At 41.3% G+C, this 22,744-nt stretch overlaps 1 protein-coding gene across 3 annotated transcripts in view; it reads left to right on the forward strand.

Annotated features, from left to right (window-relative positions):
- The window catches only part of foxj3 (forkhead box J3), a 71,766-nt gene that overhangs the window by 16,492 nt on the left and 32,530 nt on the right, over positions 1 to 22,744 (forward strand). For all 3 annotated transcript variants that reach the window (XM_029431402.1, XM_029431401.1, XM_029431400.1), the window contains exon 2: positions 11,674 to 12,163. In XM_029431402.1, coding sequence (XP_029287262.1) covers positions 11,843 to 12,163 — 321 coding nt within the window. In that variant the 5' untranslated portion in view covers positions 11,674 to 11,842. The remainder of the gene's footprint in view (positions 1 to 11,673; positions 12,164 to 22,744) is intronic.

The following is a 22,744-nucleotide window of genomic DNA, read 5'->3' on the forward strand; positions in this document are numbered from 1 at the left end:
TATTCTGCCACACTGCTTCGACTCTCTGTAGTAGATGTCCCCTGAACGTCTCTTCAGGTATGTGATGTATTTTGACCAAGCTGATGATTGATCAGATGGGCTGTATTCAACTGTGTGTGTGTGTGTCCGTCCGTTTTCTCATATGAACTCCAGAGAATCAGGCCAGCACATTGATCGGTGTGTCTCCTTCACACACTCTGGTTTAGGCGAGGGGGTGGTGCCTGGGTAGAGTGTGCAGGAGGCCTGACATGATGCTTAAACACAGCAGTCACGTAGTCTGTTTATAATTTGGTCATAAACAGAGTCTCTTGACATTCCTTAAATTTGTCCGACGAATTCGGCGTCGGCCCTCACTGACAAGAATCCTCATTCTCGTCGTCTCTGCAGTTTAACATTTCCGCTGGCACTTTCTTGTAAATGACCCTTCACCTTTTTGGATGTTTGTTTTCTTCCTGTTTTGCGTCAGCCTCATGGAATTGTCATCAATGCGCCCACTCGCTCCCCGTGAGTTCTCCAAACAGTGAGCGGCTCCATTCACACATTGGCTATATTTGATATTAAGCGGACTTAGTACTAGAGAGCTGACAGTATAAAGTCTGTTAAAGTCCGGTACGAATGATTTGGACATTTGCGTTCTCACGTGTGTGTGTGTGTGTGTGTGTGTGTGTGTGTGTGTGTGACCTGTAAACTGTGCTTGATGGTGTGATTGAGTCTGGGACTTCTGTTTGGCTATACGTGGTTACAATGTCGTAGTAAAGCAGAAGAAAATATGAAACTATTGACCTGTGACTTCTAATCCCTCTAATATTCAACATCACGTGTTGTTGTGCAACTTCCGATTCATCCTGCATTATCGCTCGAGGAAAGGGCATGGATTTATGACAGGTGGCCGCCCCTCAGCAATATGCCATGAATCAACCACCTTGATCATAAATTGCTGCCATTTCCTGTGAAGCTTTTGCATTCAGTTGACTTGTTAAAGCCTTCTATTTGTCACGTACACGTTCACTCATGTAGCTCCAAGTGTTTATGTGTGACATGTTAAAAGCCGGTGAGAGTGGGAGAGTATACAAGCTGCATGTTATCAGTGGGCTGTGTTATTATCTGCAGGTACAGTACGACTCCAGGAGCATTTTAAAGAGCCTGTACGGAGGCGCAGTAAACCAGGGAAATGGGACATGAGCAGTCAAAGAGCAGCGCTTCAACAGCTTAATGATGTAGAGGCATCCAGCTCCGTCAGGCAGTAAACTCTTTAATATGCTGTTAATTATTTCTGAGAGATTGAATATTGATTAAAAAGCGAAATGGTTTTAATTATAACTCCAGCGCCATTCTAAATGAAGATGATTTTTTTTTTTAGGCTTTACGTGAGAGGAACATCTAACAAATCTACCAAACCTCAAGCTATTTCAACTCTGTTTGAATTTTGTTTTTACTTTGTACTTTCTGTGTTTGAAAGTGAGTGTTCTGTCTCGGTGTAACCGGTGTTACAACTCCTTCAGCTTCAGAGCTGCCAATGCTGATCCACTGTCGAAATTTGAAATTCATGACCTGATTCTTGCTCCGTGTAGCACTCAAAACATGCATTGCCCACCCAGGTAATTCCTTTAAATAACGCTTGGGTAATTCTAGCATGGTTTCTTTTATAACACATCTATGTTGCACTTGGAAAGGGGGCTCATTCACTTGTTTCTGAGAGGGATGACATGGATACTTTTTCAGTTCAATAAGAGAACAAAAAATCTTCAAAAGTTCTTTCTTATCTCAAAGTGTACTGTTTTATATTTAAGAGTCACATTATATTGTACAATGCACAATTAGATATGAGGTATTCATTAGACCTAACAATCTTTTGTAATACTCATCACATTAGAAATATGTGACCGTGACCCTGCCTGTCACACATGGCACACGTTCGAATGAAATTAATGATCTTTTGTTGATTACCAATTTCTGACTAAATCACAACTCAAGAGGTAAAGTGTGCTCCCAGGTGGACCAATGCCCTCCTGGCTTTCAGTTTTCTGTGGGACAATGGGCAGCTTTCGTATCCCAGGCAAATGGACCCTCACACCTCACCGCTACGCTCAGAGACTGGCTCAATATTTAACATTAACGTTGAAATGGATCTAGCGAATGCAGATGAGGATAGCCCCTCAAGATTGCCACCAAAACGCTTGGCCTGCCAGTGCCTTAAGTGGTCTATTTGTGATTCAGCAGCAGGACCTTGCTGGCTGCCCGGATGGCGTGAAGTCAATCTCCCAGGGGGTGTGTTTTAATGCGGGCCCCGAGGCCGTGGGACCGGGGTAATTGGGTTCGCATGGTCGATGTCAGGGCACCCCTGCCACCTCCAAAACAAAGGCCACCTCCCAGGCAAGCTGTTAGGGACAGAGAGACCAACCCCTCCTGATCACTGCTCTGATTCACTGCAAAGGCTTATTCAATTACTGGAATGTTCGTTCGTTTTTTTTATTGACCTGCAGATTACACAATGAGCTTAGGGCCTTGTGCTTGTGTGTGTTGAAAAGATATCTGTCTCTACCTTTATCTATATATACATCCAGCCCACCAATCCCATATTCACATGGAAAACTGCTGAGAACATCTCTCTAATATCTTTAATACCTAACGCAGCTGCATGTATTCACATTTCTCTCTTGGATTGACCGTGTCTGTAGTCAAGGGTCACAAACCCTGTTGCTCGCTTTGTGGCCTCTCCAGACCGCCTGGAGCAACTCAGTTGATCCACAGCCAGCTCCTAGATCTTCCAGTACTCAGATCCTCTGTCCCTCTGCATGGTCTGCCTGTTGTCTTGCTGTGTTCCTGCAGCAGCTGGATGCTTTTTCTCTTTACCACAGTTAGAAGACCTCTGTTTGTTAGGCACTGACTAATAAGACAAATGTGTCTCTCTTGCCTTTTTATGGTTCATTGGGTATAAACGAACTCAAGGTTTAGCTTTGCTTTGTTGACAACTCTCTCTCCCCAGCATTTAACTGCCCCACAGCCACAGTTGCGCTCCCGATTGATTGGCAGAATAATTATGAACTTGATTTGTTTAACCACAGGCGAAGTGGGATTCAGGGAGTAGGGGAGCAGAAAGAGCATGTATACCATTTTTCTTTTTTAAGAGCACAGCAGAGGGGTCTGCTCGCCTGCATCTTAAAAGCCAACGTTAACACAACATAGCCCACTGTAAAACATAGACACTCTTGCACATTCTGTTAGCAGCAAGGAGGCCCCGGTTGGCGCCCGGCTCTGCTGTAGGCTGCAATAAGCTGAACAATGTGCTCAGTCGCGTGAGCGGTGAAGCGATAATTGACACATCCTAAAAATGCAAGTAAGGACTGGGTTATTAATGCTTTCTTCCAGGGGTTTAAGCTGAACCATTAAGTCTTTAATTGAGAAGGAAGACTGACATTAAGAGCTGTTGCCTTGATATTGCCCTTATCTGCTTTTTGTTTTTTAATGAAGATGAGGCTTAGGGTAGTTCGCTGCATAATTACAGAGCTCACGTGCAATCACAATACTCAGACGCACTGCTATTTTAGTTTGAGAGATCTCAAAAATAACCTTCTAAGTCCCTTGCCTCCAGGGTTGGAAAAAGTGAGGAGTCTGCCTTTGACTGAAGGGCAGGTGAACAGAGTTCCCACACCTCCCTGTTTATCCCCCTTGCGATCGCTAGGAAAACAAGGTCTTCTCCCACGCTGGATATAAAGCCGTTGATATGGAAGGTATGACCCGGGTTTCGGTCGAGAGTAAAGATGCCAAAGGCTTGTTACCAGGTTACATTACTGTTGTTGTTGTGAGTGCATGTGCCAAATCTTCAGGCATAACGGAGGGAGCACACTTCTCGATTCCCCTCCCATTTGCCAAGTTACCATCACACTACAGGAAGATTCTTGTCATAATAAATTCTCACTCTCTCGTCACGCACCAAAGTTTGGCCAGCATTTAACAATCAGTGGTGTAAATATTTATTGTGGTTTGTTTGAATCCTAGTGACATTGTTATTAATGCAGCATTCATCACGTCTACTGTTCTGAGGCGGCGTGTACTGTATGGCAGAACAGCCATCGCAGGTCTCAATGGTTGTGTCTGTGTAGCTGAGCATGCACATGCTGTTGGAGTGTTACCTGTGATGAATGCATGGCTGCTGTAAAGGGGGATTAATTGCGGAAATTGCAGATAAGTGCAGGAGAGTCTGGTACCTATCAACAGTCTTGTGTCTGCAGGTTGTAGTGAGAATGTGAGCTGAATAGCATACTCTTTTCTCAGAGAGGAAATGATGACAGTAATGCACAGGTATTTGAATGCAAGCTGTTCTAAGTAGGCAGCAAGGTGTTCGAGGTAGAGAATAAATAAAATAGGCTAGCTGTGGTGAAGTGGAGTGTTGGATAATCCCAGGCATAATAATAGAAGAAGCATTTTTGTCCATTTGTGTGCAAGTCTGTCATTTAATTGACAACAAATACAATTGCTTTTTAAAATGTTAAATCTTTGAAAAGAATAGAAGTGCATTTTTGGAAACACTCTTGCCGACCAACAACCACACAATTGCTATAGAACGTAACTCCTACAACCTATTACACAACCACAAATTGTCATTTTTACATTTCTGTTCGGCTTAAACAAACAAGTGTGGAGTGGTTAGCAGGCAGATCTTGTTTTAGCTAGGTTTACCCCCCCTACCTCCAGTCTTTATGCTAAGCTAGGCTACAGACTTGACACACAGACATTAGAGTGCTGTCGGGTTTCTTATTAAACTCTCGGAAAGAAAGCAAATAACTGTATTTCCCAAAATATGGACTATTCCTTTAAATTTCTACAGGATTTCCTTTAACATGTTTACCTTGAAGAGAGGTAAACTTCCACGTTTAGTCATGTATAAGCATGCTTCCACTGAAGAAGAGCAGGGAGAATTATGGCTGAGAGTATGAGGGGAAAAGCTGTTGTGCGTTGTCTTCAGTGATTGCTGTAGTGATCACAGGCACAGCAACAAATGTCCATTTTCACAGGTTGAACAGTGTCAGACCTGCGTAAAACACTTGTCATGAGCCGGGTCATGGACTCCTATCAAGCCATGTTGACTGATCCACACCAATGACAAACATAGATTATTTCCCCCAATACCCATTTTCACGGCAAATTAAGCACAACATCTGATTTGGTCTTTCCTGGCCGTTGGTTTCTTTCATCCCTGAATATTTTGGTCCTAAACACACTCGGTTTACAGGTAAACCGATGTGTGTTCAGTTGCTCAAACACAGTACAGATGAATTTAGCAAGGTCTATTCTTCTAACATTATTAAACAGAAATGGCAGATGAAAACATCAACTGTGCGTGCGGTCTGTTTCAGTTAGGTTTATGCTGCTTATCCTTGACTAACTTTTCCTGTGGGGTGTCTTGTTGTGTCTTTAAATGCTGCTACCTACTGGGAATGCACTGCAAACTGATTGTTTTCTCTTGACAGAGACTTGCACTGTAATTTTAAATAGTAAAACCAGTCTCATTCACATTTTTAGTTTTACTTACTTCCCTATAGTGGGTCTCCTCTACTTCTGCTTCAGATAGTAGTTCCCTCTGGTTTTGCAGAATGGCGTGAAACGAGGTGTTGGTTTCATTCATTAGAGTGAAGATTGCATGCGACAAGAGTGCTGTGATCCTATTATAGTACATTGTATGTTTTATGATTCTGAAATCTTGAAAGCAGTGGTTTGAAATGGTTGCGTATGGGTTTCTAACATTCTAGTGATTTGAGGTATGAAGTATTAACGACTGTTTCACATTGATCTTCATGTCCTGGATGTAAGATGAATTACCTACCTTAGCAGGTGTCGGGTCTTTGCAAGGTGATTTTCATACCGTACTGTAAATGCAGTAAAACACATTCAGCAGTTTAGACCAACCCACTGTATTCTTTGGAAAATGCTCAGCAGTATCATAAAGCGTAACCTTACATCATTCTGTCTTGCAAACTAGTTAAGGTCATAAAAGCTGTATATAGTGCAGGCATATTCTGAGTCCACTCGGCGAACGCTTTTGCAGCAGGAAACAAACAATTTCTGTTATATGGTAAACAAAAAAATCAATTTAAACGTAAATCGGCGGATGTCAGTAAAATAAATAAAGTGAAAACATTGCACCCTAAATCTGTTGCAATAAATATTAACCAGGTTTCCTTTACCATAAATCATCAGACTGTAATCATGCAGATGACACGTTAGGTGCTCATCTTTGATTAAATTACCCGTAATTAAACCAGATACTTCAGACGGGTCCTAAAAGGGTGAGAAGGCTTCAGAGCCTCATCACTGCATTTCTCAGTGTGATTGAAAAGTAATTCAGTCGGTACAAATGCCGCATCTGCGTACTATGTTTAACGAGACCGTTTAGTTGCTGCAGGACAATAGATTATTCACAGTAAAATAATAGATGAAATGTAAAGATGTGGAACAGTATAATTACAGTCAGCCAGGTCCGGGTTGTTGTTGTTGTAAGTTGTAAACTGTCCCACCCCCAACTGTAGGGAAAGCAAATGATATGCGGTCCTTGAAGACACCGTAGCATTTACATGGACGTGGACAACAACATCTAGTGTTACTGTTATTGCTAAGAAGAAAGTGAGTCACCTAGCGAAACACAACATCCCATGTGGACGCTTCACTCTGGTGTATTATTTACAATATATACTAATTAGAATTACATGGTAAGAAGTTGAACTTATCCATTTAGTAATAAATGTTTGCAAAATCCTAGAATTTAGAATTACATTCAAGTAATTAAGATGTTACAATGTGATGATTTCAGGTCAAAATCATGAAACATCCAGACTTTCTTCATTATAATAAAAGAAAAAAGTAGATTGTTGTTATTATATGAAATGTTGAAGAAAAGTAAGTAGCAATATCACACTTAAATATTAATTTCACCCTGGGCCATGCATTGTTAGGCGTACTAAAACATTTAAATAGTTGCTTAAGTGCAGACATAAGTTTTGCAATAGTGGAGATGAAGAACAGTACTGATCTTTATGACGCAGTTGCTAACTTGTCATCTCAGTACGTACTTGCCTGACATGATGAGGTTGACGTAATCTGCTGTGTTGTGTGGAGTAATCCCTGGATGTTATTCAGATTCTTGCCTCATTGGAGATTCTTGAATAAAAGCGGGCCTGCCACATGTATAATAACCATGTTGTCAGTTTGATTGAGCCACTTCAGACTTAGTAGCTGAGACACAAAACACAATCACTGATTTGCTGTCAGTGCTCTGTTGGCTGCAGGAACGTTGATAAATCCTGTCAAGATCTTGGTAAATTACGATGTTTCAAAGACGCTTTAATTTCTCATTCAGAACTAAATCTGCCATTAATCCCAGGAGGACAAAGAAACTTTGAGTGTTGAATAGAGAATGAATTTGATCATCTATTTCTCTCAGCCCTCAAACACTCTCAGAGCTCCATCCATTCTAAAAACAAATTAAAGTTGAGAAAGGGAGAAACAAGTTTTTCCTTTTTCTTTATTTGGCGGTGACAGTGACCGAACCCCATTTTTGTGTGTGTGTGAGACCGAGAGAGAGAGAGAGAGAGAGAGACCGAGAGAGAGACCGAGAGAGAGACCGAGAGAGAGAGAGAGAGAGACCGAGAGAGAGACCGAGAGAGACCGAGAGAGAGACCGAGAGACCGCAAGTCTGTTTCCAGTGGGCTCGTAATCATAGCGCCCATACTCTCAGACCCCCTCGATGCAGACTCTGTTGCCACTTTCTGCTCTCTGCCAGGCCTGATGCCAGCATCGCGGTGCCCTTTACACTCTCCCCTACTGCTTCATGTCCCCTGGCTTTTCGTCTCATCTTTCCCGCCTCCTCAGTACTCCTCAGTTTACCCCCAGACTCGTTGGTGAACATACTCCGACAGTCATCCCTGACGTGGCAGCAGGTTGGGGCTTGTCCCTGCTCTGACTGTCCCACTGCCTGGCAGGGTAATGAAGGCAGCAGGGGGGCCGCCTTACTGCCTGCCTGTGATGCACTTCATCATTCTTGCCACAGCCCAAGGTTCTCTAATTAAGACACCGGCTTGGCCCTGCAGATTATGTAGCAGCTGGATCATTAGCAGCGAGGGTCAAATGGCATTATTTCTTCTTCTTCTTCTTCTTCTTCTTCTTCTTCTTCTTCTTCTTCTTCTTCTTCTTCTTCTTCTTCTTCTTCTTCTTCTTCTTCTTCTTCTTCTTCTTCTTCTTCTTCTTCTTCTTCTTCTTCTTCTTCTTCTTCTTCTTCTTCTTCTTCTTCTTCTTCTTCTTCTTCTTCTTCTTCTTCTTCCTTCTTCCTTCTCCTTCTTCCTTCTCCTCCATGGAAATAGTTAACTCTAATGCAATCCTGACACTCTGTCAGTTGAGTGATTTTTAAGCTATTATTTTCAGTATTGATTAATCTGACATTTTTTCCTGAAAGAGTAGATTAATCGTTTAGTCTACTAAATTCTTAAGAAACGGCAATTAGAGTTGCTCAAAGCCTGAGGAGTATCTTCAAATGTCTTATGTGTTCTAACTTGCGGATTGTCCAAAGATATTCAATTTGTTATAATATAAAAAAGAGAAGAAACTGAAAAGCTGCTTTAAAAATGATTGAAACGATTAATTTTCTCTTGATCGATTAATTGTTTCAGCTCTATTGTATCGCGTTGTATTCAAAGTGGTTGGGGTGGACACAATATACACTAATGATGTATGCTGGCCCCTTGAGTGGTGCTGCAGAAATTCAAATCGATAATATATAGATACATGTTTAAAATCAAATTAGTTTTATATTTCAATAGGATAATAATAATAATAATAATGTATAGCACCTTTCATACAAGAATTGCAGCCCAAAGTGCTTCACAGCAAAAACACAACAATTAGTACAAGATTAGACAGAATAAGAGCATTTACAGTACAATAATCACAGTGTTGATGTAAATGAGTCTGAAGTACCATTATTAAAATAGTATAAAATAGCAGAATTAAAATAGTATAAAATAATATTGGAGTATTGTATACAGGATGCCATTCAATGAGGAAAAGTACTGTCATTAGCAGCTTGTGAGTCACCTTTACTTCAGTTACAGGGCGGTTTGTTTGTCTTTTTGGTGATGAGGAACTCTTCTCCACCATTAGGCTGACTCACCTGTCAGTAGTCATTCAGCAAGTCTGCTCATCTATCAGTCTGCTTATGACTGCAGAGGTTGGGAGAGTTACTTCAAAGTCTTTGGTGTTTTCATCCAGGCCTCCAACCTGTGAACACACTACAACTGCAAATGAAGGAGGAATAAAAAAAAAAAAGCATAGTCAATAACAAGCTCTTTTTCAAGTGAACAGATTAAAGTGAAATTCAAAATCTATCTTTGCGTATAGAAAGGATTGAAAGGCGGCCATAAAACATTTGTTGTGTTCTTCTCATTGAATTAAAAACAGTTGTGGGCAACTTGATTTCAGGTCGTTACATTTATAAAATAAAAAAAAATAAAAAAGTTTAAAAGTATTCATGGTGAAAATAAAGAATCAAAAACAGCCATTAAAACTTCTCAAACCTCCCCTGCAGCATCCTCAATTTTGTTGTTGTTTCATGCTCAGCAAGTCCCAACCACTCACCATTTTGCTAAAATATGGTAAAATCGATCGCCTTTCTCAACGCTTTAAAAAATGGAAAGTAGCTCGGCCATAGTTTGGTGAAAGTGGTGGCATCCATCAGCAGTTTTAAACATGGTGATGGATGCTCTCTAGAACAGTTGTTATCAACCTGGGGGTCGCAAGCTAATTTCTGGGGGTCGCCAGATAGTTAGTTAGTTAAATAGTTAACATATTTTAGACTGGGGAATGACTTTTACATTACATCACCTGTAGCAGTGATATGATTTGAGTGTGTGTGTTAGAGTTTCTGACGGTGGAAATCTGACGGGTAAGGTGGAGATAAAAGTCACTTGACGCTTCCAAAACCCAAAGGCCTTTTTGCGCACATTGGGGGGGGGGGGGGGGGGCGAACACCAACCTGGTTATTACGGGGTCGCTTATTCTGACCTTAGTTATTGCTTTTTTCAATAAAAACTTAATGACATGAATTCAAGGGGATCTGCTTTTCTCCATCACAGCCACCTTTAGATTCTCAATGGATACATTTTAGGTGGAGTATCATTCAAAAAAAATTAAGGCAGGATAATAAATAAAAATGTAAATGCGTTTTTCTCAGAAATACTTGGATTAGAAAACTTTACGGTGCCTGATGAAACCCAACACTGATTATAAGGGACGATTTAAGACCAAAGCGTCACTCCATTAATGATCGCTCCCAACGGGATTTGTTTTTTTTACTTCTCAACGTTCTTGTTTGGATGTATAAAAAAACCGCCTTCATCATCTGGCTCACTGATGGCAACTATTGAATTTGCTGCTGAGCACTAGCTAACCCCCGCTGTGAGAGATCAATTGAAAGGAACAACCACAAACTGCTTGTGACCAACTACCACCGAAGCAGTTTGTCCAATTTAAGAATTTCTTACTATTCCTGCAGCATTTCATATCGACAGCAGATGCCCATAAAATGTTTATTTTTGTTTTTGACTGGCTGATGAAGTAAGATGAAACTAATTTGAGATGTAAATACATAAAAAATATACAACGGCAAACCTTTTTTTTTGTTAGAAACCTATGTTATAATCACGAAAAGGACAACACAATTTGGAGCCAATCTCTTTTTGTTGAATTATTTAGCAAAAAGGTTCATCTCAAAGCATTTGAGTCAGAGTTTGAAAAATTGGGTTAAATGGTAATAATTGGGTATGATTCCTTATACTATTTTTGAATGATACGACATTTGACCTATTGAGTGCCGTCAGGACTATTTATTCCCAGCGTTCCTCAGACACACACACACACTTGTGCGAGCATGCTTAGTCAAGAGAAAAATCCCCCAACTTAGTGAGGATTTCTCATTCTCCCGCGTGTTCTCATTTTTTTTTTTCTCCCCCTCAGTCAGATTGCAGTGTCATCCTGCTCAGGTTTTTTTCTCTCTCCCGCAGATCCCCCGTGTTCACCTACGTTTGTAACTCTAGACTTTTCTACTCTGCCCCTCTATTTTAAGACTGGGAGGGCAGTGTGCCGAGAGGGACTGAGAGACATGCTGTTGTTGCCTGCGCTCTGCACGGCCGGCACGCACAGAGTCGACAACGGTTTGCACGACGACACTGACTGGCTTGTTTACGGCAGAGGCTCCGTTTGGAGGAGGAAGGGTAGGAGGCAGGCAGGCAAGCTGGCAAGCAGGGAAGAAAGGAGAGGGGGTTTACTACCCTCAAGAGAGTCGGAATTCCTCCTGAGCCGTTCCCCCATTTGGCTGGCAGTTGTGAAAACAATTGCCTGGCATTTACTCTCTCTCTGTGTGCAGATGGAGTCCCTATGAGTCAGCTTTGAGAGCAGCAAGTGGTGGAGAAAGTGGTGGGCTTGTGATCTGCTGCACAGCGAATATAAGCATATTTTACAGAGACACTTGGTTTTTGATGGTTTGACTCTTCGGAGTTGCTTCCTCGCTTGCATTTTCGTTCTCTGCAGTATTGCTGATGTGCATAATCATTTATTTCCAATGTCCTGTGCTCCTTTTAACAAAGAACAGCCGACTAATAAGCACGTGTCTGTTTCCTTTTCCTGCAGAGTTGACCTACAGAAGACATCATGCTGATGTCTTGAGCTGAGGGAGACTTCATCCTCAACCTGTCACTCGTCTCTGTTTGTGATTCCACACCTCTCCATCAGGCATCAACAGCAACCACCACCAACTCCACGTTTTCCCCACCCCGCTCCGGCCCAGCCTGCCGTCACCATGACGTCGGAGCTGGAGAGCAGCCTGACCTCCATGGATTGGCTCCCTCAGCTTACCATGCAGGCGGCTATCCGCAAGGCGGACGCCCAGAATGCCCACGGGCCAGGCATGGGCAAGAAGAGTGCCCTACTGGATCCTAACACCACGTTGGACCAGGAGGAGGTGCAGCAGCACAAGGACGGCAAGCCACCCTACAGCTACGCCAGTCTCATCACGTTTGCCATCAACAGCTCGCCAAAGAAGAAGATGACACTGAGCGAGATCTACCAGTGGATCTGTGATAACTTTCCCTACTACAGGGAGGCGGGCAGTGGCTGGAAGGTAAGAAAAGGAGACATTTGGCCTTTTTATCAAGACAATATAGCAGACGTAAAAGTGTAGCGCTATGGTGATGATCGAGTTGTATTCTGGTTAAAGTGGAGCTTCTGACTTTAACAGACACTTTATGTCAAACTAAATGTGACACTTTATTTTTAGTGCTTTTGATATTGGATGACCTTTTGTTTTTCACAATGGCAGATGTACAGTAACTCGTATCAGTTTATTCACTCATGGAAATTCTTCTTTGACCTTACATGTTGTGGTAAGCTGTGGACAGCCTTTGTTGAAGAGTTGAGATTGATATTCCTTGACTTAAATAATTGTTTTGTGGTCGCTGGGCATCTTAAACAAAGTGAGATGCCATTGGTAATCACCATTGTCACTTCTGAGAAAGCTTAAAGAGAAACTACGAGTGCGCCAAATCACACTAAGTGCCTTACTCCTCCGAATGAAAAATGGTGCCGCACTGAGAGAACCAAAGAAGTGTAAAACCCTGGATTAATATTCAGAGAAGTGGCCCCTATCTGTGCGAACACAGACTAAATAGCCCATTCATGGGTGGTATTATTCATTGCAGATGCCTTGATAGGAGAAGGCCATTATGCAGAAGAGAGAGCCAGTGCTGTGTCATCATCTCAAGGAGCCCATGATATACCGAGATGAAGCTATGCTGATTGCCTTTTTAAAGGGCCCAGATGGAAATTGATATTAGAATGAGTTTTCCAATCAGTCGACGTTTATTGGAAATAGAATCTTAGGCACTGCTTTATTGCAGTCAGACAAGATGTATGAAGCCCATTTCCTGGGGCGACAAGATCTGGCGTACAGACTGCATGGAGGTGTGTGTGTGTGTGTGTGTGTGTGTCTCTCTGTGTGTCTCTCTCTCTGTGTGTCTCTCTCTCTGTGTGTCTCTCTCTGTGTGTGTGTGTGTGTGTGTGTGTGTGTGTGTGTGTGTGTGTCTCTTTCTCTCTGTGTGTCTCTCTCTCTGTGTGTGTGTGTGATGAGAAAGCATGTGTTATTATAAATGGATTGATTTTAGCTTTTGTGGCAAGGCCTTTTGTAAGGAAATTAATTGTTTCACTTTGGAACCTTTGTTTCCTCTTTTACCTTTATCATCCCTTATTTAGTTGTCAGCAACGTTATATATGTGCTGTCAGTCTGCATGTATTCCTGCATTGTGTTACAGGCATATTTTCACTGAGGTCGCTCTGTATTTTGTATACTGCACACCTTCTTTAGCATCAAATTAAACCATTCATTGCACACTAACGATTTTCTCTAGAGACATTGGCACAAGTTTGCAATGGTATTTTCCGCTATCCTTGTTGCTGCGTTAAGGCTGATAAAAGTCCAGTTGCAGAGCATGTATCACTCATTGGTCAGTCTGTATCTATTAAGATACTTTAAACTCTTTATTTCTTCGTACGGAGAGAGCAGCTATAAGTTAATCATCATTTATGTGGGTTGAAGTGGACGTTATTGCTTGGAAATATGAGGGTGTGACTGACTAGCACAACTAAAATAACTGCAGATAAGACACAACATTTATTTGACACTTGAATGCATACTGTACACTTCTTATACACTTTAGAGTGGGTGTCCTCAGTGGGAATCAAACTGGCTCTGCTGGCACGGTAGCAGATTTGCTCTACCCACAGTAGTTACAGCAGAAAGGAAAACATTATATTAATTCCTCAAAGCTTTGCTAATGTGTGTGGCTGTTCATGTGCCTTTGGTTCCTTTGCAAAGTGTGGCTTAACATGAAATCAGGTGCTGATTTCAGGATTCCTATTGTCAGGAAACACTTAAGGATGTTCTTAAAGCCTTGTTTTGAATGCCTGCAAATATCACTCAAGATTTGGAAATGTCATGAAATCCTAATAACATTAACATTTTAGATGTGGTTTAAATCTCAACCTTTTGGCTTTTTCTCGGTGCAAGTGTCTGTCTCCAACCTATTTGGGAGCTAACCATCGAATGGCTTCAATCCTCTTTGGGATTTACTGACCAGGGCAAATTTCCAATATTGGAAGTAAGCATGTTGTTTCACCAGTGTCAGATCATGGAAGATGTTTTCTTCAAATGCATTTGTTTTCTTAAATGTTACCCTGTAGAGCAAAACGGACGTTAATGCAGGGTTGTACGTTTTTAGTTCACAGGCATTTATATGGTTGCATCATATGTAATATTACAGTGGTACACTTGTGAAAATGTGGTATGAAGTCTTGCAAAAAGGTTTTGAAATTGAGTGTGGTAATTCACAGTTACTGTAAAAGGATTACTTGCATTAAACTAATTGCACTTTATGTCATTATAGGAAAACACACTCTGTATCAATACTGCTTTCCAGTGAGTCCTGTGTATATAATGCATAATAATCAATATGTTCATGTATGAATACTTCTACCAAGACTCGTTTTTTGGATTCCATGAAATTTGGCCCTGAATCATGGAACAATTTATTTACATTTTATGGGATTTGTATTAATACATTATTGTCTCTTTTTTTGGATCCGCAGATGGTAACACTCACAGAAATATAAAATGTTGAAATGGAAAGCATTTCTTTTCAGTGTTGGGTGTAATGTACATTTGTCGTAACTGGAATAATGCCTCGGGTATTAGAGAAAGTTATAGAATTAGTCAGCATGGGTTGAGATTGACGCTCTTTAATACTCTCTAGTTTAGTAAAGGCTTGCATAGATCAACAGATTTTGACCTTAATGTGGGCTGCAACTGTAGAAATACCTCTCACATTTAAAAGTGTAAAAAAACCACATCACTTTAACCAGGATGCTCAGCACAGGAAATACTGAAAAGCGGTTTGAAGATGTGCTCATACACTACGTACTGCCTGCGTCACATTTCTTTCTCAGTTCTAGTTAATGGGGTGTTTTCCATGCAATAGTTTTTTTTTTTCTGAGAATCTAAACAACTGAATTAATGCGTATAGAGTATTTATAAAATCTTTTCATTGCATAAGACATTTGAATGGAATCCAATAGTGCTGTTTCCATGCCTGGGGCATTTGAGCGAGCTCCAGTAGCCTTAGGTTTGTTCCTAATGTTTTTGTGCTTGGAGAATTTTCACAACCCCATTACACAAAATATATTTTCATATAAGCTTGCGCAAGAGCCTGAGAAAGATTTCCCCTTCCCAATCATCAGGAGGTCACTAGGAGCTTGTACAGTTGTGTGAGTTGTTTTTGACTTTAAAACCTTCAGAGATTCGTCTTTGGAAAAGGAGCATGTACACTTAATTGAAATTGTACAATTCTGCAATATGCATACAGTAGTAATGGTTCCCTGCACTGTGACCATTACTATGGTATGATTCCACCTATAGTGTACATGTTTGCGTGTGTAATTAGTTGGAAGCAAGCATGCCTGGGTGGGGTGAATGTAGGTCGGATGTAGTCATCGCTCCTCTGTTCCCCTGGAGATGTCAGTCGCAGGAATTTGGGAATCAACGCACGCATGCGTCTGTTCTGTATGATAATGCAAGCTGTGCCGGAGAGATGAGACCGGGCTAATCCGGGCACCAGCAGCTCATTTAATAATCTCAATAGAACTCCATTAGCCTGCGCTTTTAAGAAATATCAATAAGTGCTGTCAATAAAAACAGATAATTCATCAAGGTCAAAAAATGTGAACGCTGCCTTCGAGAGTGCAGAATATGTGCTCGGCATCTATGAGCAAGCAATTAGATGGTGATTTTCTTAACACCCTCTCCAGCTCTCTGAGGTACTCTTGATTCATATTTTGCAGGCCAATCTAAGCAGTCCTTTGTACGATTCCACTTGTATACTGTAGACTGAATGGCAAGCGTGGCTTATTGAATATCTGCCAGATTCCTTAAGGATATTTTATATACTAGGATTCTTAAACACATGCTTCTATAAGGGTAGAGGGTTTTGCTTGCAGCAAGTGTCCACAGTATATTGCAGTATACTGCTTCTGTGTGTTCCTGTATATAATTCATATCTTGTTGCTCAGTCCCTTCCATTTCAAAGCCATTACAGGAAATGTAAACTGGCCCAGGTGAAAAGGGTAAATGGGAACAGTCCTGTCCCACGTCAAGGTCAGAAGAACGTCATACTTTGATTTTGTGTCAGTTTCATTATTTAAGAATCCAAAAGAGTTGGAATTTGTATTGACTCTTTTTATTTGATAAATTCAAAGAAAAGATTTTAAAATGGGGATTCTTTGTTTGATTAGCAATTTGAATGAAAGGAATAAAAGCTGAGTTTAGTTTCAAATCTGCTGTCACAACTTCTGAAATCCACTCTCGCTCTCTTCACGGAGACTATTGCGTGTCATGAAAAGCGAATCAGCATTCTCTTACTTTCACTACAACTGTTTGTGGGGCAATTGCTGCATAAATGATTTGCAGACGCGTGGCTTCAAGACACTTCAATGTGGCTGCTGCAGGGGAGGGGGTATTCCCCTTGTCAACCTCCACATGCACGCATGATGATGATGATGGGCAGTAAGGTAGAAGACTAGCGGCACTGAACAAACCATAGAGGTTTTTTGAAGTTAGTGTTTCTTTGACGATCAGTATTAGGGATTTTTTTTGTAGATGCTGATGTCTCTGGTGGATCCAAAAATGATGGGGAACCAGTGTCAAGTGATGACCTGCGTCTGTATTATTTGTTAAAAACATTAATTTGGTGAGTTGATCTCACTGTGTGCAGTCTGGTGAGATAATTTCCCCAACTTTTAACTGACCAAGAAAAACGGTTTAAAAATTAAAGTACTTCCTCTTATGAGAGGGATACAGCTGCATTTTTTTTATTTTGCTTTTTACATAATAAAAGAGCATTATGTGATTTGAAAATCTGAAAGTAAATCCAGAAAATGTGTGAAAACCAAATGTGATGTTTTAAATAACTCAAGATATGTCATGCAGTCACTATAAACAGTAGTATTTGTAGCCAATTAGTAGTGTATATACTACAATAAATACATTTATACAGTTTAACTTATCTTTCATACATTTAAATATTGACTCAATTGGTATCGGCAAATAAATCTACTGTATTACAACAGCATTTAAGCTCTCATGTGTTGCTACAAAAGCACCTTTGTACTTAAGCCAACAGGCCTCCCGAATGGCTCTGCCTTATGGATTTGCATGGATGACCTAACTGTAAGCAGTCATTCTCCCAGCTCCACCTCTGATCAGGCCGTCAGAAAATATAAGACTCCGCTCACCTCAGCCATAGAAGGAGTGACTGTGTGCAATTTCTTTTCTGGGATATTTTCTGTTACAAAAAAAAACTGGTCAGGAGCAGTATTGAGTAGAGACTCCACATATACTCTCAAATGTTGACCTCCATGCTCATCTCAAACCTTCTCCCGGATCCTTGTGGGCTCACTTCAGGCAAAGTGTGTAAATTCCCCTCTGCATTTCTTCCAGGTGAAGAATGCCAAAGAAAATCTGGAGCAATTCTCAACCAGTTTAAAAATGCTTGAAGTGTTTGTTCTTGAACTTTAACTGTTGAGGAGATTGTTGCTACTGGCATGATTTTATTTACTTTTTCATCTTCCACACCTGTGTACAGGAAAGAAAATTAGCTGGAAGAGAATGTGGGCTACTGTTGATTGTCTGACAAACATTGAATCTCCCACTGCATTTTCACTGAGGCCCATAGCTCTTACATGATCTTCTTAAAAGGGAAATGTAGCTTTGGTCTGTAAATCGTCCAGTGTGCAGAGATGGGGAGCAGAGCTGCCTTCTGCAGGGGCCCTGGACCTTGCTTTGATCTCATTATAAAATGCAAATACACAGTACCCTAAACAGATCAAAGGTTCAACTTCCCATTGGATCTGAGGCTTAATAATAGCAGCCTGGAGCAGTTATTTATTTTTTAAGAAGTGATTTGGGTAGCTACTGGTCCTCCAGGACATTATTTACTCTGGAGATAATGTTCCTGCTTCTGACTAGTGACTAGCCACAGCTCAGAAAATCCCTGCTCCTGTTGCTTATTTAAATAAGATTGGTCAGGTATGAGAATGTGTGCTTCCTGCCCCTATCTTCCACCTCAAGCTTAGGTTTGCAGGGCTTGAAATCTGAAAGTGTAAAATTGCTTCGCTGCTAGACTCTCTGATACCTTCATCTACTTTCTCAGCCTGTATCATCATTACAGCGTAAAGCAAGCATTTAAATTTTAAGCACTTTGCTGATACTAAATATTTCAGCAGCACTGATACATATTTAGAGCGCTACTCTGTTCCTTTTGTAACACACACATGCACACGCACACACACACCAACCCCAAGTCAAAAATGATCCTGTCATGAAGTTCATAAATTTGAGTCAAAATTGATCTTGTGTCATATAAACCGTGGCTGAGTGAGATGCAGTCCGATGAGTGATGAGGTGATGCGGTATTATTTTTGTCTCATCCTGAATTCCTTGTTAATTGTAGAGACTGCAAAAGTGGCTGCGTACTGGCCCGGCGCTGACTTTGTCAGGTGGTAGGAGGGGTGGTGATTCACTCGGCAGCCAGTTTGATCCTGCTGTGAGGCGGGTTCCCGTGTCAGGAAGCTCCAGCCTGGCCACCCGCCCACCAGCCTCACCTTGCACCCGCCTACCGGCGCCCCACCGCTCACGCTCTGGCCCTTAGAGTGGGCGGGGAGAGCAGGCTGGCAGGCCTTGGCACGGATTTCATTTTGGCAGGAGCTGCTGTCCCCACACTCCGCTGAGTGAAGTGCTGACTGCAGTGCAGAACATAAAAGGCCTGAGGCTTCTATCGCTTCCTCTTGTGGCCTGCAGGCCTGTGTAGAGATGTTGGCTTCAATTTTACTTGAAACTGTAGCTATCTTTTTGACAGTCATAGCAATGGCCTCTCAGTTCAAACCCTATGCATAAATATATATGGCTTCTGTTATCATTTTAAACAGTCATTAACCCTGAACAGTTCCCTCCCATCTGCTCAGTGAGATGAGATACAGCAGTAGGTTGTAAAAACGCTATTGACCATCGTCATCAATTGATTCAGTGAACTTCCTCCTCTGCGATAATGAGATACCTGACTCACACTCTGGGACACACCACTTGTGCTGCCGTGTTTTTTTTCTTTCTTTCTAATAATCATTTATGATGCAGATAACACTGGACAAGGATGGGCTGGTGATCCCTGCACACATTCTTAGACACTGCTTCAGGCCTTTTTGAAGAAGCACTTATGTTAATCAGTTTGTATAGTTGAGGCATGCTCTTCAGCTGGTAGTTATGGAGAATTATGAGAAGTCATGGCAATAGGATCTCTGTCAGGGCAGCTAGCTGTCCTATTGTCTCCTAGTTTAGGCCTGGTTTTTATCTCTGGCTATAAGAGTTTGGATATGAGAACTATAGGGTAGACTGAAGTATTTAGCTGACTGGCATTAATGAGACCCATACGACTCTTTAATAACTGGAGAAAGTGTCAGGATCTGTATTTCTATGTCTTTTCCAGAGCTGTCCGTGTATGTGGTCACTGAGATCATCACCTCCAGTAGGCCGTCTCATTTCTTTGTCACAAATATGTAGCCTGAAGCACAGTTGGGCATGAAAATCAACCCCAGTGTCACAGTTAAAGTTATGAACTGCAAGGAATTTGAAGCACATTTCAAAACAACTCATAACTGGAAAAATCATTAGCTACTTCTTAGATTCTTCAGAGGGAAAGATGAAGGGCTATGGGGAGCTGCTCAGAAACTCTTTAGTCATCGTTCCGTGGCTAGAAAGATTTAGACAAAAATAGCACTTTGCTTTCCCTGTATTTTAACTTAGTTTTCCCAGCGAGTGGCCTTTTGCCCTCTATCAGTTTTCTACTTGGTTTGCTGTCGCCTTTTGCGTAATGCAGCGTATGTACAGTTAGAGCTTAATATTGCTGAGCATGTCTGTGAATACTGCCACCCCCTCAAAAGAAATTGAAAGAAAGTTTTCATCCTTTTTTTTAAATTAAAAATTAAAAAAAGAGGAAAACAATCCTTTTCATGAGTGTTTGTTTGGGTGAAGATTAAAACCCAAACAGTCATTTTCACCAAATTACAATTAAATCACACGTAGAAGCTTGATTTTTTATTTTATTTTTGATGTAATTTCTGTTTTGAATTTTAATGCCTCAATTGATTTATAATTGTAAAATCAAATCTGTTTTTAGAATTGAATATTAAACTGCAATAATCACAGTGTGAAAACCGGCTGCTAAAAGGGTGCATGACACAAGTGTGGTTGAGCAGCCACAGTCCTTATTGCATCTTAATTGCCTCCACTATGTGTCGTAAGATACTGAACACTTTGACATCTGTCTATATTATAACAGTGACAATTCCACTCTGTTGTGCTAGAACAAGAAAGCAACTCTTGTGTTGTGGAAATATTTAACACTACCTATTATTATTTTCCTGTACCTGGACACATCACCATGTAGGATATTTTAGAAGCAAATTGTCATTGCCAAACATTGTATTTCTATTCTCTCTAAATATTCATATTAACTTACGCTAACTGTACGCAGCCTAACCGAGTCAGAGCCTCCAGTCCGGATGCATTAGTTCAGTGATTGGTTAGAGTAAAATCAAATCCTCCCCTCCAGGAAACTGCTAATAAGAAGCCGATGTCAGACTGAATAATGGAGTTGTACCATAATGGCTATTCAGTCTGATATCAGGCTACCTTTGTTGACATTGGGATCACAGATGGTGCCTTTTAACATCAACTCTTATGTGTGCACTGAATTTTGCCCTGACAAGGAGGCAGAGAAAGGAGAGGCTGATGAATTCTGCGTGCTATAAATAGATCACAGTGCTTTGAATTTGCCTTTAACACTGAATCTGCCCTGTTAGATTCATCTGAGCTGGGTTAGACTGGCTACCGCTGCCAGCTTCATCTGTAGCTTTGGAAAAGTAAACCAGGTGTGATTTTAATTTTCACAAACATCTTTTAGTCTGATTGATTGATTTTTATTTTCTCCTGGTCTTTTTAAAAAATATAATTCATAATATTCATAATTAAGGTAGCCTGCTCTCCCTGAGGAACGATTGCCTCCTGTGAAGCATGCAGCTAATTTATCTGCCAGCACTGTAGCGTGCACGCAGCATTTCCTTTTTGGAAATGAAAGGGAAAGAGGCTGCAGGACTAATTAGCAGAGGCCGGAGAAGGATCTTTTTAAAAACGTCTACAGCAACCTGAGACTGCTGTTAGGGTCAAAGGTCTGTGGCTTGACTGAGGTAAGCCCTCCACTGAATATCCACTTCGAGTGACTCAGCCATGCTGCCTTACATTCAGACTGTAGGTCAGACATATTTGATAGGAATTTGATTGCCATAAAATCTGTATGGCAAGTAATTATCTTGGAAATACGTCTGTCTGATTTTGTTCCATTTCATCTTTTGTTTTAATTCACCTTCTCTCTTCTCTGGCAATTATTAAACCCCTGTCACTTCCTGTGTCAGCCTCCCGCAGCTAATGGCTTCACTCTGCTCTTCACAATCCCAGCAGTTTTTTTTTTTATCAAAGGTGAGCAGCCATGTTTCCCTACATGCCTCTGCTACTGCCTGCCATTAAATGCTGCTTATTGATAAAGATGTCACCATGGCAGAGGATATTTAGGGAAGGGGGGTTTTGTCCTCTGCCTTGTCAGTGAAGCAGGATGGCTGTCTCTTATCCCAGAGAGATATTTGATCATCCTGCCGCTGCGTCCTCAGTGGGGTCAGCAGTCTGTGAGAGGGGGACAGTGACACAGCTGTGGCAGCCAAGTGGAACCAGTGATGGATGACATGCCAGAATGGGCCACGCTGCCTTCCCAGGCGCCTGCGTTGACAGGCACGGCTCTCGCATCTCACATTCAGCATCAGTAGGGCTAATCGCGGGTCATGCCGGCCACAGATGTGACACATGAATATCGCTCCTGTAATTGCTCATTTGTCAACTTCACATTCTCGAAGAGCAGATTTCTGCAGCCACATTATTGAATAAAACCGGCTGTAATGGACAAACATTAAAACTAAAAAAAATTACGAGATTAAATCGCAATCCAGAGCAGTGTAAGCATTTCACACTTTGTCGTCTCATGCAGATTTGCAACAAGGAAGGTCCTCGCAGGATAAAAGCACCGCTATGTGTATAAGCGGCTATAATCAATATTTGTATGTAAACAATTCATCACATGACTACTTGTCTGTGAAAGGGGTTTCTCGGAAATGTAACATTATCACCCAACTCATCGTTTTGGTTTTATCTTGCAGCTTTACTGCTTTGGTTGGTTCACTCTCACCGCTCTCATAGCACCGTTTTAGGCCGCAGCAGGCAGCAGATCTCTAAAAACCAACTGTACATTTCCTGCTCAGCACTAAGCGGCTGACAGACACAGTTAGCAACTAACTAGTGAACATAGTGGAGCTTTTAGCCGCTAAAGCGCCAGATCATTTCTCAGGAGTTGGTGGAAACCCAAAATGGAGCTAAAAGAAGAATGAATGTTGGACTTGCATTCATTCAACACAAACTGTTTGCCAACATGTTTGCCATATCAACTTCAAAGGTTGTAATATGTCAGTGTCTTTTGTTTGTAGCTTATTTTCACTCCCTTTA

This window comes from Cottoperca gobio, chromosome 5 (genome assembly GCF_900634415.1).
Source record: "Cottoperca gobio chromosome 5, fCotGob3.1, whole genome shotgun sequence".
Taxonomy (NCBI): Eukaryota; Metazoa; Chordata; class Actinopteri; order Perciformes; family Bovichtidae; genus Cottoperca; species Cottoperca gobio.